The 15406-nt window shown below is 41.8% G+C and overlaps 1 protein-coding gene across 7 annotated transcripts in view; it reads right to left on the bottom strand.

Moving 5' to 3' along the window:
• Positions 1-13142, bottom strand: part of RBM25 (RNA binding motif protein 25) — a 36535-nt gene extending 23393 nt beyond the window's left edge. For 3 of the 7 annotated variants that reach the window (XR_013228428.1, XM_077322685.1, XM_077322691.1), the window contains exons 1-5: positions 12899-13142; positions 5071-5189; positions 4614-4663; positions 3602-3772; positions 143-200 (exon numbers count right to left, since the gene is read on the bottom strand). Coding sequence is in view for 6 of the 7 variants with exons in the window: in XM_077322685.1 (XP_077178800.1) it covers positions 143-200; positions 3602-3772; positions 4614-4663; positions 5071-5176 (385 nt within the window). In the remaining variant the exon portion in view is untranslated. Of the gene's footprint in view, positions 1-142; positions 201-3601; positions 3773-4613; positions 4664-5070; positions 5190-9165; positions 9277-12885 lie in introns of all 7 variants that reach the window. The other 4 variants (XM_077322687.1, XM_077322688.1, XM_077322690.1 and 1 more) reach the window with 4 other exon arrangements.
• Positions 13143-15406: the final 2264 nt, after the last annotated feature.

Below are 15406 nucleotides of genomic sequence, written 5' to 3'. Positions count from 1 at the left end.
TGACAGAGCGGTTCACAGGATTGAATAACAAATGCTAGGGGCTAAAAAAACTATCAATACCATACTGTTCAAGCATATGCAAAGCAAAAATACCAATGAAGTTTGCAAACCTATTTTAACACGGAAGGAATAAAGTACACACCTTGTAGTTTTCCAGATGCTCCTTGAACTCTCTTCCAACTCAAAACCAAACCACATTTCTGTAAATACATATATTTTGAAGTATGTTTACATAGGCAATACATTAGTTTATATCAGGGCAAAACTAAGAAACCACTCTCTACTGATTTAATTTAACAAAACTCTCCAGGCCATCTGTTAGCCATGGATTAGAATCACATTTAGCATGGCATTATATCCCTGTGTCCAGTATCATTGCACAACACCAGTGTCAGAGGCGGGTTTCTTCACCTTTGCCTCCATTCTAGTGTCTTGAGGGATGGGGCAGGGTTTGGAAGGGGCACACGTACAGATGAATTTCGAGCCCCTTGTCTCAACCCAACTCCGCCCTCCGCTGTCTCTGCCTCTTCCCCTGATTATTGGGAACCCTGACCCTTTTGGGTCTCCTGTTGTTGATCCTTCCTCTGTGTAATGAAAAAGAAATTGTCCATACAGTTTGATTAGTAGAGTAATTAATAATTAATAATGTGATAATAAAATGCATTATAGAGATCAGGTAGCTAAACGACATACTACAACAGTACAAGGTTATCCTTTGTGGGCTCCAGGTGTGATCCTGATAATGTAAATAATAGTGCCTCATGGATACTAGAGCCAGTGAATATTTGCTTGAAGGAAGCCCCAATATAATTAATATATGATTTATTGTCATTTATAATGTTAATCTCATAAATTATATATTTTTCTGATACTTCTTAAAGCAGCTTTTAATCTTCACTTGATGTTCATGATTTAGTCTGAAGGAAAATTAAGTCAGAATTCATTTTAAAGGTGTTTACTATAATAGATTTTTTAAAATCAGATTTTTAAAATGGATGCTTAGTTTTATTCACACCCTTGGGAGATTATGTATAGATTTTTAAAGGAGCCTGGTATGTATAGAGTACAAAATCTGGAGGCAGTAGGGTATTTGGGGAATAATGAATGATACTTGGCCCCAGAACACCTAGCCACAGTGATCCATGAGACGGTCACCTCTAGACTGGACTTCTGCAACTTGCTTTATGAAGGCCTGCCTTTGGCTTTGATTCGGAAACTACAGCTGGTCAAAATGCAACTGTCAGGATCCTCACAGTAACATCATGGAGGTCCACACTCTATCAACTGCAATGGTTACCAGTTTAATTCTGGATCAGACTAAAGGCTTTGGTAATTGCCTTCAAGGCCATACGTGGTAGAGCTGTGCGTGGCGTCCAAATTGGCCGTTCCAGGCTGATGCAGCCAGTGCCGCGTGGGGGGGGGGGGTGGGGCCCGGGCGCTGGTACATCAGTTGGTGCGAATTGCGAACCGGTGCCAGTGCCTCCCCCCCCCCCCCCATGGCGCTGGCTGCATCAGCCTGGAATGGCTGATTTGGACGCCACTGCACACAACCCTAATATGCAGTCAGGGCCCAGTTTACCTGAGGGCCTAGTGTACTTTTCTGCCTACACCCCCCAAAGAGACTTGCAGTCAGCCACCACCAACTGGCTAACGATCCCTGGCTCAAAAGAAGCCCATTTGGCCTCAACCAGGGCTAGTGCCTTCTCTGTCCTGGCCCCCACCTGATGGAATGAACATCCAGAGGAGATCAGGGCCCTGATGGAACTTGAACCGTTCTACAGGGCCTGCAAAAAGGAGCTCTTCCACCAGGCATTTGGTTGAGGCCAACTAAAATCTACAACTCTGCTGGGCCCCTGAACAACAGTCTCTAAATAATCACCCTGCAACTTCTTACATGTTCATTTCACCCTTTCTTTCCTAGAGCTTCAAACAGCACACACAGTTCTCCCATTTCCACTTTATCTCCACAATAATCTTCTGACATCAGCATGCTTCATGGCTAATGGGGGATATGAACCAGGTTTCTCCAGACCTAGGTGTAAACTGCACGGGGCTTTTATTGACAACCCCAGATCGATTCAGTCCCTGCCCTCTACACAGAATGCGATTTCCATTTGGATTTGGGGCGATTTTAATTTTCCTTCTGCAGCAAGATGGATTGATCCGGAGTCACCCTACCTTTATTGTGCTGTATCTTGGAGTGCTTTTAATCCTGAATATATTCAGAAAATCGCATTGTTTTGAATCTGGGCTCTCCTCCGTGGTAAGAGGACCCGTGATTGGCTACAGGTGGTCATGTGACAAGCCTGCCTTAAAGGAGAAGCCCCTAAGTTCTCTCAACTTCTGTCAGCCTTGGATTTTTTTGTGTGCCTTCTTCGTCCCCCCCCCTTCAAGAAAAGAATGGATTTTTTTCCTCCCTCCTCTGACTTCTTGGATCCTCTCCCCCCCCCTTCAAGAAAACAAAGAAAGAGTCTCCCTTTGCCTCCTCCCCCCTCTTCTGAGCCTCCCTAACCACGTGCAGAAGACTTTCCTGTTTCAATGGGGAGGGGGGGAAGAGGAAGACTCCAGTTCAAAGCGATCTGAATTCAATAGGATTGACAATGGAATAAAAAAAGTAAGTGCAGACACTGCCCTAGTCTGTTATACCACACTGGCTCTCCATTAAATGCACAGACAGTAAAAGGTTGCAGAAAAACATTATTAAATTGCAAACTAATATGTTTTATTATGCACGGATGGGGTCAGGGACTATACCACCAATCTTGTTTTATCCTCTTTTTAGCTTTGTTCTGTTATGGGATGGGGTTTTATCACTTTTTATTGGGGGTTATATTGTACCCTGCCACAGGGTCTCTGGAGAGTGGTGAGCTAAATATTTAAGAAATAAATAAGTAAATAAAAATTATTTCATCATCCAGGAGATAGGTTTTCATAATGGGAGGCTTGACTTAAGACAGTGATGCTAAGCAGTAAAGGGAACAATTCTAAACTGGAAATAAATCCCACATTATTCTTTGAGACTTACCCCAGCCCCAAAGTCCTATCCAATGCAGAGTTACATCCTAAATCCACTGAAGTAAACTGGTTTAAAAGGAAGTAACTTTGTTTAGGACTGCACTGTAAGGTATCTGGGATTTGTAGCAAGTAGGGATGCTACGCCACAAGTGGGACCTAGGACCCAGGGGACACCGGGAGGTGCAGATCTCTCTCTCTCTCTCCCCCCCCCCCCTCTGCAGAAGGCACAGCAGGTAATTAGGGCTGGTTTGTAGGAGGAAAGGAAGGTTGGTGTGCAGTTTGGGGCAGCCCTCTCTGTCTGTCTGTCTCTGCCTCCCTCACAGCAGGAACGATTTGGTCTGGCAAGGCTCTGTGTGTCTCTGTCTCTGGCGCGTCTGAGAGGAACGTGGCTAGCGTCCAGGGAGGGAGGGAAGGAGCTGCAGGGGCAGGGCCAATCAGAGTGCAGCCAGCAACCTTGCTGGCTGAACCGATTGGCCCTATTCCAACTCGGACAGTTGGACACGTTCCACCCCCCATGCTGTTTCATAAATATAAAGAGGAACCATGGATAAGGATAGGGCAAGTTCTAAGAAATCATTCCACTTACTGCAAGAAGCTGTCTTATCAGCATGTCTGAAGCCTTCTCTGATATGTTGCCTACAAAGACAGTAGTTGTGGGGCCACTATTCTCATCATTTTCCTTATTCTTGAGACCTGGATGCTCCTTCCTAATTCCCATGTGCTTTCCAACCATCGATACTGTGGTAGGAACCAATACCTGAAAAAGAAGGGGAAGGCTTTAATTTAATTACAAAAAGGCCGCCCAGAAACACTCAATAGAAAATGCTACATTGACAAACTGGTCAGTAAAGGGAAAGAACAATATATTCAACAGACTAACTCCTTAAAATGTTAAAGGGAAAGAAACACTAGCATTATTTAACAATATGTTTTAAGAAATTTTCTATTAAATATTTTGCCTGATTAAATTGTTTACAAGGTTTACTATTTTCAGGCAACTATTTCTTGATCTGATTTTACGTCATGCAAAGAAGAAAACAGCTAGAAAATATTTTTAATTACTGAATTGAAATGTAAGTCAGATTTCTTATACTCAATCATACTACAAATTTGAATCCATAACTTTATATGAATCCTTAACGAACTGGGAACATCAACCCCAAAGCTTTTGTCTAAATTAGGAGATAAACAAATGAGACTGAGCAATATTTGAGAAAATTGTCTCCCTAGAAACCATTTTTGGCAAATTGCAAGCAAGTTTTGAGATAACACACACCCTGCTACAGAGGCAAATACCCACAAACTTTCCTTGTTTGTTGCAATCATGACATGTTACTTCATCAGCCCCAATGCTAATCAGACATTCTAACTTAGCCAGGCTTGTGATAGGCTTGCAGGTTCTAGTTTAGAACCATGGTTAGCATCAAGCACATAGATAGCATCCATCAAACTGACAGCATTTGTAGAGATGTAATTTTAAAAAGCCGGTAGAAGCGAGGAGTCAAGAATCTGTACTAGAGAATGGAAAAATATATTCCCATTTCAGAGATGACTGTGCTCACAGTCACTACCAAGACTTTATACTAAATGATACTTACAGTTGGTGCAGGAGCCATAATACTCATAGGCACCGGAATCATAGGAGTCCCTGAGAAAATAAAAGAATATAAAATAAAATATTTATAAAAAATATAAAAAAAGAAAAAGAAGGTTATATTAATAGAGCAAAGTTGACCAAACGGTAAGCTATTTTTTAAAGCAAATACTTAGCAAACAGAACAAATGAACTACAACAGTAAAATGATCCAAGGATAGAAGTATTCCCCATTGAAGTATAGAATCACAGAATCATAGAGTTGGAAGGAGCCATTCAGGCCATCTAGTCCAACCCCCTGCTCGACGCAGGATCAGCCAAAGCACCCTAAAGCAATAAATAAATAAATAAATAATCCTATAGCACAAAAATAGTTTTAAAAGTAGAACTATGAACAGGAAAGGATATCAATTAGTGTAACGAAAGTTTGGATTAACTGACCAGATTCAGATATAACTTACCAGGAGGTACAGGTGGAGGAAAACCTGGAAACTGTGGAGGCGGAATTCCAGGTGGTAGCGTTGGGATACCCATAGGTGGGCGATTCAAGTGAGGTGGAAAAGACATTTTTAGTAGTAACCTAGGGAAAAGATGGAGCTAATCAGCTTCAAAACATGTGCAGCTCTACAGTTTGCTTACATTTGTACTTCATGCTGTCCCAAAGGCTGAGAATGGGCAACTTATCTAAAACTCGCTGCAGATAGGAAACTTGGATATCCAACACCAGGATAGACAACTTGCATGCCTGATTATCGTAATCAGATTTCAGGGACACTTCTTTGAAAGACGGATTTCTGTCTGTAGAATACCCACAAAGAACATCCCTGGACATTCCAAAATAGAGTAGATCTAGGCCTGTAACCATAATTTGTTTGGTCATATACAGCAACCAGGCTGGATAGTTTTGTGATTCTCAACCTTTTCAGGCTGCTCAAATACTTCAAACTAACATAGCCGTTTGTGTGTGGGGAAGCTTGATCCATCCTAAGCAAAATTACAGTTTTCCAAGTCTATTAAATTAAATGTTGTAACTCTACTTATAAAAGCATTGTTATTTATAAATAATGGGGTTGATACATACTCTCACCCTCACCTTAGGAGTGTCCACTTCCAAAATTATAATTTTAATGCCATATGGCAAAGTCAGAAAGAGCATTATTATGACTATTGTTATCATTCAGGAAATATCAGAAAAACACTTTGAATAATGCCTTCCCAATTTTCCCATATAAAATGATACTTTTGTGATACTCCATAGAAGGAGGGATAGAGGAAGTGCCACTGGCTCCATGGTGCGCCAACTAACTCTTAAAACTTAAAATTTAAAAAGTCAATGTACCATGTACTAGCTATGAACAAAAGGCTTCTTAACCCAGTTCCTGATGTTTCTTATATGTTGCTATTGTTCAACATCTTTATGTGCCCGCTGGGCCAGCTGGAGTCATGGCCTGGGTTGTCATCAGTATGTTGATGACATCCAGCTTTAGCTCTTGATGGATGGCTGCCCTGAATCCCACCCCTGAAACATTTGCCAGTTGTTTGAAAGAGGTGGCAATCTGGCTTAGTCAAAGCTGGCTGAAACTCAACCCCTCCAAGATGGAGGTCCTGTGGCTCACAAGGAAGGGGCCAGATCAGGAAGCGTGTTTGCCCAGCCGAGATAGGGTGCAACTGAAGATCTTGCACTCTGCCGGGAATCTGGGCGTAATTCTTGATTCCTCTCTTACAGTGGAGGCTCAGGTCACCAGAGTAGCCCAAGTGGTGTTTTTTCACCTACGCCAAGCTAGGCTACTAGTGCCCTATCTGGCTTAGGAACACCTTGCCACGGTGATCCAGGCAACAGTTATGTCCAGGATTTCTGTAACTTGCTCTATGCAGGCCTACCTTTGGCCTTGACCCAGAAAATACAGTGGGTACAAAATGCAGCTGCTAGGGTCCCCATACATATATCTTGGAAGGCCCACTTCTAGCCAGTTGTGTACCGGGTGAGGTTCAAGGTTTTGGTTTTGACCTACAAGGCCATACACGGTCTGGGCCCACTGTACTTGCGGGAAAACCTTTCTCTCTATGCCGCCCACAGAGCAAAGCACTTTGTGAGTCTGAATAGGTTGGTGATCCCTGGCCCCCAAGAGGTTTGCCTGGCCTTGACCAGAGCTGGGGCTTTTTCGGTCCTGGCCCCTGCCTGGTGGAATGAGTTCCCAGAAGAGCCGAGGGCCCTGCCGGAAATGGGTCAGTTCCGCAGGACCTGCAAGACAGAGCTCTTCTGCCAGGCTTTTGCTTAATGCTGGGCTGACAAAAAGTCCCCTCCAAAGTCTCCCTCTGTTAGCATTGCCCCAAGGACTTGGCAGATTGAAGGAAGCAGGGGATGCTAGGGTAGGGTGGAGTGTGTTGGAGGATCTGTTTTTATTTATGTTAACTGCTGCAAGACAGCAGGTTCATGAGTGGCAGCATATAAATAATAAAGGTAATTGTAAAAGGATTATAAATTTATGGGGTGGAAAAAGCAATATAACACTAGAACTCAGGAACATCAAATGAAATTAATGGTCAACAGATCCAGATTGGTCAAAAAGTATTTCTTCACTTGATAATTAAATTGGAAAATCTACTTCTAGTAGATATAGTGATGGCCATTAGCTTAGAATAGGCTTTCTAAACCAGGGTTTCATGAAGCCCTGGGGTTTCTTGATGGCCCTAGAAGGGTTTCCTGAATGCATGAGAATCAATTTTAATATATTTTTAAAATCTGTTAAACATTTATCGGGTAATAGGACTATATACGGCCATGTTGACCCCCCCCCCCAACAGCCAATGATGGGCCTGGAGGGGATGAGAAGGGGAGGGGCCCTGGGTGGGTATGTACACGGCTATGCTTCCCAACCATATTCTGCATCATCGCATCACTTCTGAGGTTTCTTGAAGCCTAAAGAATGTTTCAGGGATTTCTCAATGGTAAAAACATTCAGAAAGGCTGGCCTAGATTGTTTCTAAACAAGATTAGACAGATTCATGGACGATAGATCCATCAATGAACATCCATTATTAAAAGGAACCTCCACATCCTGAGGTTTTAAGCCTCTCTTTTACTAGGAGGCAGCATCAAGGGAAGGCCTTGGCTTCTGTGCCCTATTTATTGGCCCTCTGGGAGATGAAACAGGACACCAGAAAATAGGTGTGATCCAGCAAGGCCACCTTTTTATGTTCTAATGAGCTTACTACGAAGTGGATCATGGCACAAGAAAGGCAATGAACATGTTGGGATATTAAGACACAGCGTAGTATATTTTTACCTGTTCTAATGTGCAGAAACTACCAACCTTCTAAAATCTATTACAATGTCAATCTATAATTACATGACAAGTAAAAGAGTCTATTTCACAATCTCTTTAAGAAAGAACATCTTATGATTTAAAACCACACAAGTCCTTGGCAGTACAGCTCTCCTTCAATATACAACTCTTTCCAGTTTATAAATAAACCTCACTACTCAAGAGTAAAGGTATTTAATATTTCAAACATTCAGACATTAAATTATTAAAGTACTTGTTTTAAGTTTAGTGGATGGATTTGTCTTCAAGACAAACCAAATCGAGCAATTTTTACATATTGGTATGTTTATAAAATAGTATATACTTACCATAATTTAACAGAAACCAGTATATTATAACAGTACAGATTACAGGTAGGCTTTTGGGTTGGGGGCTAAAAGAAACTCAATGTCTATCTGTAAAGATGGGCTGGCAAACAAAGGAAGGAAGGGGAGAAATGATTAGATGTGTACCTGAGAAGAGACACTGGGAACAAGACAAGGCCAGCAGCAGTATAAGCCCTTTAGAGATGTATCTTAGACCCAACTACAGAACTAGGAAGTGCTGATGGACACAAACCATGCCCTTTACCATGTCCCATACAGCTGCCTCCAGTGGTGATTCCACCACACTTGCAATGGTTGTTCAGAAAGGGAACAGGCCCTGTGTGCACAGCATACCAACCAGCTATCCTACCTATCTACCCCATATTCAATTTCCCCTCTCCTTTGCAGCATCTAGCCAGAAAACCCAGTTTTGCAGTGCCAGATTCTGGGGCGGACCAGTTGTGCAGCGCAGAACACAAAGGATTGCAGAGAGTACCTCATTTCCCCCGTATCCTCTTTCCTTCCTCCTTGCACCCCTGTGCTTTCCTCTCCCCCAACATTTTAAAGAAGACTTTTTCTGCAAACCTAGGGCTTTACTCAGGTTCCTACAAATTTCTATCATGTCTGTTCACAGCCCCAATCCCTGGATTTAAGTACCCACAGAGCTGGACACATTGAGAATTAAATCTATTGATGATGCATTCTACAAAAGGCTGCTGCCTTTGAAAAGAATCCAGAACTGCAACTAGCTATGATTGTGGTGATCAGGCTATGAATTGGACCAGCACATGGATCAGATGTCAGTTCACAATAACTTAATTAGCTCCTTTCCTTTATGGGCTGGATTTAAAGTGCTATTTTTAACCTTTATGATGTTTAATGGATTCGGAACTTTAAAGGATCACTTATTTCCATACTAACCTACCTATATATGAAGATCTTCCTCACATGCTACTCCTTCAGTGTCCCAATGCTGAAAATTCAGCAAGTGGCTGTGAGACTATGGAACTCCTCTTGTAGATAAACTGCTTCTTTCCTGAAAACCGAAATGCAGCAGTGCTTTTGAGGAAAGCTTTTGAATTTCATCTATGTTTTGCTATTGCTCTTTCTGCTCTTTTGTATTCACCATTTCTGACTGGCTGTTATTATTAAAGTTATATATGGCCCCTCCTGAAGACTAGCTTGGGATAGTTAATATAAAATAAACTACACACAATTAAAATTTATAAAACAATTTATAGTTTTGCCTTTCCTTATTTCTATTATTTTGGAGGCTTTAATTGATATAGCTTGTTTTTACACTGATTTTTGATAAAACATATTTAGATATAGCAAGAGGGATATGAAATCATTTAAATAAATACAAAATAAATACAAATACTGCAGCCTATAGTTCATGCAGCAGACAAGACCTACATTTCTGGCACTTCAGTTTTAAGAATCTTTGGAGCAGAGCTGGGAAAGACCTCTGCTTATGGTTTTAAAAACTGCTGTCAGTCAGAAGATGTGATGGAGGAATGGGTTGACTTGATATAAGGCTGCTTTGTACATTCTGAGCTTAAGGACAATTTAACAAAGAGAGAGTAAGAGTGGTGGAATACGAAAGTTAATAGATTTGGGAGGGAGGGGGGAGAGCTCTGGTAATCCAGTATAGACTGTGCAAGGCAAGAACTCGGTTAGAAGTGGGTTTTCATTTTAGAGAGAGTAGCTTCATGCACAGTGGGAAAACAGACTGATATAACAGAAAGCAGTACGGTATAAGGTGAGTGAGATAAAGAATGCAGGTAAGGAAAATAAAGACACCAAATGAGCAAGCACAGGGCAGGGAGTCAAAAGACAAAAATAAAAATAACTGAGATATCCTTGGCAGTGGGAGGATACAGGAGGGGGAAATCCAGAAACTTTATTGGAGGAGTGGGAGTCCTTATTCCTGGTGTTGGAAAAGTGAAAAATGGGAAGGATAGGAATGCCACAAACTGTTTAATGAAATACTCTTCCATCAATAAAATACTTCAACAATTTATATTATTTTTTCCAATGGTTGCTAATTTACTTCAATACTTTAGAACACCAACAATAAATATTTGCAAATCACATTGGTTTAAATGGGACAATTAGAAATGCATATGTAATGAAAGCATATTTAATACTGAAATTTATCAGCAGTGTCACGACAGATTGTACCATAATATTTATTCTCAAACATGGAACTTACTGGGTAGCGCTCAACAATTTAAAAATATCCCAGTTTAATTGGTTACAAAGAGCTTTTGCAAAAATTTAATGGGAAAAATTAAGGTAATCTGTTGTTAACCCTTGTGTAATCAAACACATTTCCTAAACTATGGGAATGAATCAGGTCTGTTTTCCATAGTATTTTCTAAAGGATACAACTGATTTGCAGAGCAAAACTTGAGTCTCATAGCTCCTTAAAGACCAATAACATTTTCCAGGACATAAGCTTTCATGAGTCAAAGCTCATTTTGTTAGAAGATTATAGTGAGTTTTAAATTACAAAAGCTTATTTCCTGGAAAATTTTGTTGGTCTTTAAGATGCTACTGGACTCTAAGGTAAATGTTGCAAATGTGTAAATTTCCCCCCAAACTTCAAGTCCATCAGGGAGAGAATAATTAAACTGGAAATTTCTTCCCATTTTCAAGATCTCTGAAAATTCTGGGGGGAAGGGGGAATTAAGTCCTTGAAGAGATTGTCACAGTATTGGAAACTGCTAGGAGTACATTTTAAACTAACAAATAGTGGACTGAAAGAAGAAAGGCCAGCAAGGAGGAGGTTGAAGAAGTTTAGATGAGCATAAGCACTCACACCTTGCAGGAGAAACAGAGTGGATGGGGATGACAACTCCAGAGATACTTAAGTAGTGGAAAAGCTTAGTAACAACCTGGGGAAAATAAGGAATATGAACTCTCACAGTTTGTTGAAAACTGTCAGTTAAAAATATAATGTACAAGAAAAGATTAGAAATTATTTTGCTTGGCTTCAGATGTTTGCAAAATATAAGATAGATATAAGCAGTTCAAAGAAGGGACAAAACATATAAGGTTCATCACTGCAAAAGACAAGACTTACTTTGATAAAGCCAGAATATTTAATAGAAAAATGAAGAATGAAAATGAACTCCACTGAACTTTTCATAAAAGTATCAGTGCAAAGGTGACAGAATCCATCAAAGAGAATGGAGCATACCATTAAAAAAGAAACTGGAAGACTTGTGTGCTCCTAGATCTTTAAAATCACATCAAACAATTCTACAGAATTTTAAAACATCTCACTTGTCAGCTACAATTACAACATTATAAAAGTGTTGTGTTTACATGTTTTAATTGATTGTTTTATTTTAGCTTTGTTTTTGTTTAAATATTCTAATATTCACCACTTGGTGGATCCTGACTGGATTGAAAGGTGGCACAACAGTGTTTTAATCATCATAAATACAACTGCACAGAAAATATTTGCAACCTGTAGCACAGAATGTCATTATACTGAGAATTAATTTAACAGTTCTAGAAATACTTATGCTATATATGTTACTTAATGTAGTTATCTTATGTTCTTCCCATCCCATTTTAGATTTTATATTTACATCTATAAAATCTCTGTGATGGGAAGCATGCAATATATATGCATAGCTTTAGTATAGGTAATTATATTTTTGCTGAAGTACCAAGAAAAATATATTCTGCATGTATTGCATCTTTTCCCTTATTTTTTAAATCAAACTGTATTTCTAAATGATCTGTTGAAGAGCAACTGGAAACAAAGAGCTGTGGCTAAATTGTAATGTTTTGTACGATTCTGATACATGCATAAATCCACAATGTTAATTTACCGTAAGTCCTCTGGGGCTATTTAGAATTCACAATGGGTCTCACAGCATTACTGAGGCTGCAAGCCTACTGCAAACGAAAGTCTACAAAAATCAATAGATTGTTTTGAGAAAGCCTTGAAGACATGCTTGTAAAACATAATTAACAGAGAACTTCCAGTGAAAATGAGCAAATCAGCCTTAGAACAACTCAGTCCTGCTCACATTAAAGAGCAATTAATACTAGCAGTTAAAACACTTCTGATTAACCAAAATCATAGTACAAAGGCATGCCACCATACGTCTTCGAAGCCATTTTGTATGTTTTCAGTGCAAGTCCAGAACCAGAATTCAGTGAGAACAGAAAACCGTTTCACTGGCTAAGACTCAGGAATGGGCTTGCTGTCTCGCAAGAAAATTTAAGGGCCCGTTGTGCCAATCACACACATTTTTAAAAAACATTTACGCTTAAGATGATGGGTCCTGCTCTCAAGGACTGAAGTGCGCGCCCGAACCAGGAGAACGAGCCCCCTCCCCCCCCCCCCCGCCGCATATACTCATTCTAAACGGGCAGCCCGGCCTTCCCCGAAGGCTTCCGAAGGCTTCCTCCCTCTCCTTCCTCGCCCACAATCGGGGGCACAAACCCGAGAAGAGCCGCCCGCCCCTAAAGGAGACCCGCGGGGAGGAGGCCGGAGCCGGCCCTCTCCCGCCCCCTGGTCTGGCGGCGCCGGTGCTGCCGTCGGAAGGCCCGCCTTCCCCTCGCCCTCGCGGGCCTCTCGCTCCCTCCTGCGCTCCTCTCAGGGGCCTGCGGGCCGGACTACCTTCGCCTCTCACCGCAGTCGTGGGCTGGGGGAGCAGGGCCCGTCCGTCTCGACGCCTCGGAGCCCCGCAAAGGCAGCTAGGCCGCGAACGCACCGCACACAGCCGCAAACGCCGCCGCTCGACGCGACTGGTCATGTGAATCACCTCCTCGCAGCGCGTCTCGTCAGACTCCCGGCCTGCTTCGCGCTAGCCGGACCACAGACCTCGGGATAGAGCGTCTTCTCGCGTATGCACGTCTAGGATTGTCTCCATGGTGCGTCCGCCGCGCAAACGGAGGAGAGACAGGCTCGGCCGCACGACCATAGAGAGACGCCAGCCAGAGCGGCCGAGAGAGAGGCGGTGTTCTCGCTCCATTTTGGCGTATCGGAGAGCACGAGTCCAGCCTCACCTTAAAGGCGAACAGCACGCGTGGCGGCTTGGCGGGTTTCCGTCCGCCACCGCTCCTGCCGTCAGGGACTCCCGGCAGCTCGGATCCGGCCGCGCATTTTGTCCGTCCTTAAGGAGGCTGGCCTCGTGCGCCTTTGTGCGGCTGCTCGTCTTGATCCGTCTCCCATTTTTGCGGTGGGCGCTCAATGTGAGCGCATGAAAGTTTGCGGAGAGCGAGAACTGCCATCTTGAGGTCCGCCAAGGCGTTCCTGATGCTCGCCCACCACGGAAACGGACCATACGGCTGCCTTCGTTTTCATCCCTTTCCCGGGCGGTGCACGGCGCTTCCTTGGCTGTAAACAAATCCACAGGGCACTGTTTGGACCCCTGACTGTCAGGACGGCCCCAGAGCTCCAGGGCTTGGTCTTGACTTAGCAACAACTGAGAGCGCCCGTACCTTTGAGAAGCCTTAGGGCCAAGTTGTAGTACAGTCTGTGGGGACCCCTCAGGGCCAACTGGGTTCTCATAGTCATGAACTCCTCCTGTTTCAGCAGCTTATAGTAAGTAGACAACTTACAGACCTCCCCCCCCCCAGCATTTTGTAAAACTGAACATACCAGAATCTTTGTTCTGCCTTCTGTTTAAAAAAGTGCTCGAGGGTGGGGGGAAATAATATCGATCTGGGCAAGGGAAATAACTTACTAGGATAAATAGTTTGGTAGAACTCGAATACACAGTCCTGGTATTTTGTCTGACATCCCATACTGAAAAGTAAAAATGAGTTGCTGTGAGGTTAAATAAAAGTCAGTTTATAATAATAGTATATTTATGGACCCTTTCACATGTGATATTTGGTATATATAGCTGCTGTATCTATAAGCCATTCAAAACACTTTTAAAAAATTGCCACACCTTGAGAGAATTTAACATGAACAACTGTTGACAAACCAAAATGGAGAAAATATTTGAATCCTGATCTTTCTGATAAAGTTCCCTTCTATGAGTACAACCACTTTAATAAAATAGACTAGTGATGGAAAAGTCTATTAGACACCCAGATTTTAAGCACCAGTTTAAACCCATTTAATGGCAAGACAGTACTTCTGCTTTTACCTTTTTTGACTACTAATCGAGTGTGATGGTCTGTTTTAATTTTCCTGGAATAGCTTTTCATTATGAGCCTGTTTTTCATGCTGTTTTGTACTTGTGTGCAGATGGTTTTCTGTTGTGACTCACTCTGTATATTTTGATGTAGAAAACATGAGTATCTTGCTTTCCTATTCTCCATTAAGTCTGAAATCATAGGCGTATATACCAAGGAGTCTCCACTCCACCACTGAACCCAGTGAAATTTATTCCTGAATAAACATTCCAAAGATCAGGTACATAGTAATCCAAGCAATGTATCTAGATATCTAAGGATACAGTGAATAAGGCTGTTGACACCTCTATACTTGTTTGCATGACTTCCCAGTATCTGTTAATGGTTCTCAACCTGGGGGTCGGGACTTCTTTTGGGGGTTCAAATGACCCCTTCACAGGGGAGCAGAGGAAAAGCGAGATCAGCATGGTGGGACAAGAGGTAGAACTGAACTGAGAAACCCCAGAAAAAAAAACAATTTCTATACAATCATGAACAATGGCTCTTCATACCATTGGCCAGCTTCAGTTTAATTTCTGTGAAAGAACACTTGCATAATTTTATGGTTGGGGGTCACCACATCATGAGGAACTGTATTAAAGGGTATAAGGAAGTTTGAGAACCACTGTGTTATGTTTTTTGGAACTGTCCCTACAAACTATAATAGCATGTGCTGAAAGTATATGGAATAAGCAATGAAAAGAAGAGAAGTATACATATTTGATTCTAATACAGTTGTTTTCTACCGAGATAATATAGGAAGGCAGTAGAACATAAAATATGCTAAAGTGACAGAATTTAGAAAAATTTCTAAATTTCTGCAGCATCCGGTCAACTGCATAGCATGGTGTGAGAGTTGGTTTAAAGTACATACAATATTATAATATGCTTGAGAATGCTTATTACCTTGCTGGCTATAAATGTATTACACTACAGATATTTTTGTATTATTTATGTATTGGCTTTCATGGACATTTCTTACATAAACAGAGTAGTGCAGATTTGGGATCAGA

This window comes from Paroedura picta, chromosome 2, assembly GCF_049243985.1.
Source record: "Paroedura picta isolate Pp20150507F chromosome 2, Ppicta_v3.0, whole genome shotgun sequence".
Taxonomy (NCBI): Eukaryota; Metazoa; Chordata; class Lepidosauria; order Squamata; family Gekkonidae; genus Paroedura; species Paroedura picta.
This window is presented reverse-complemented; position numbering and strand designations above follow the sequence as displayed.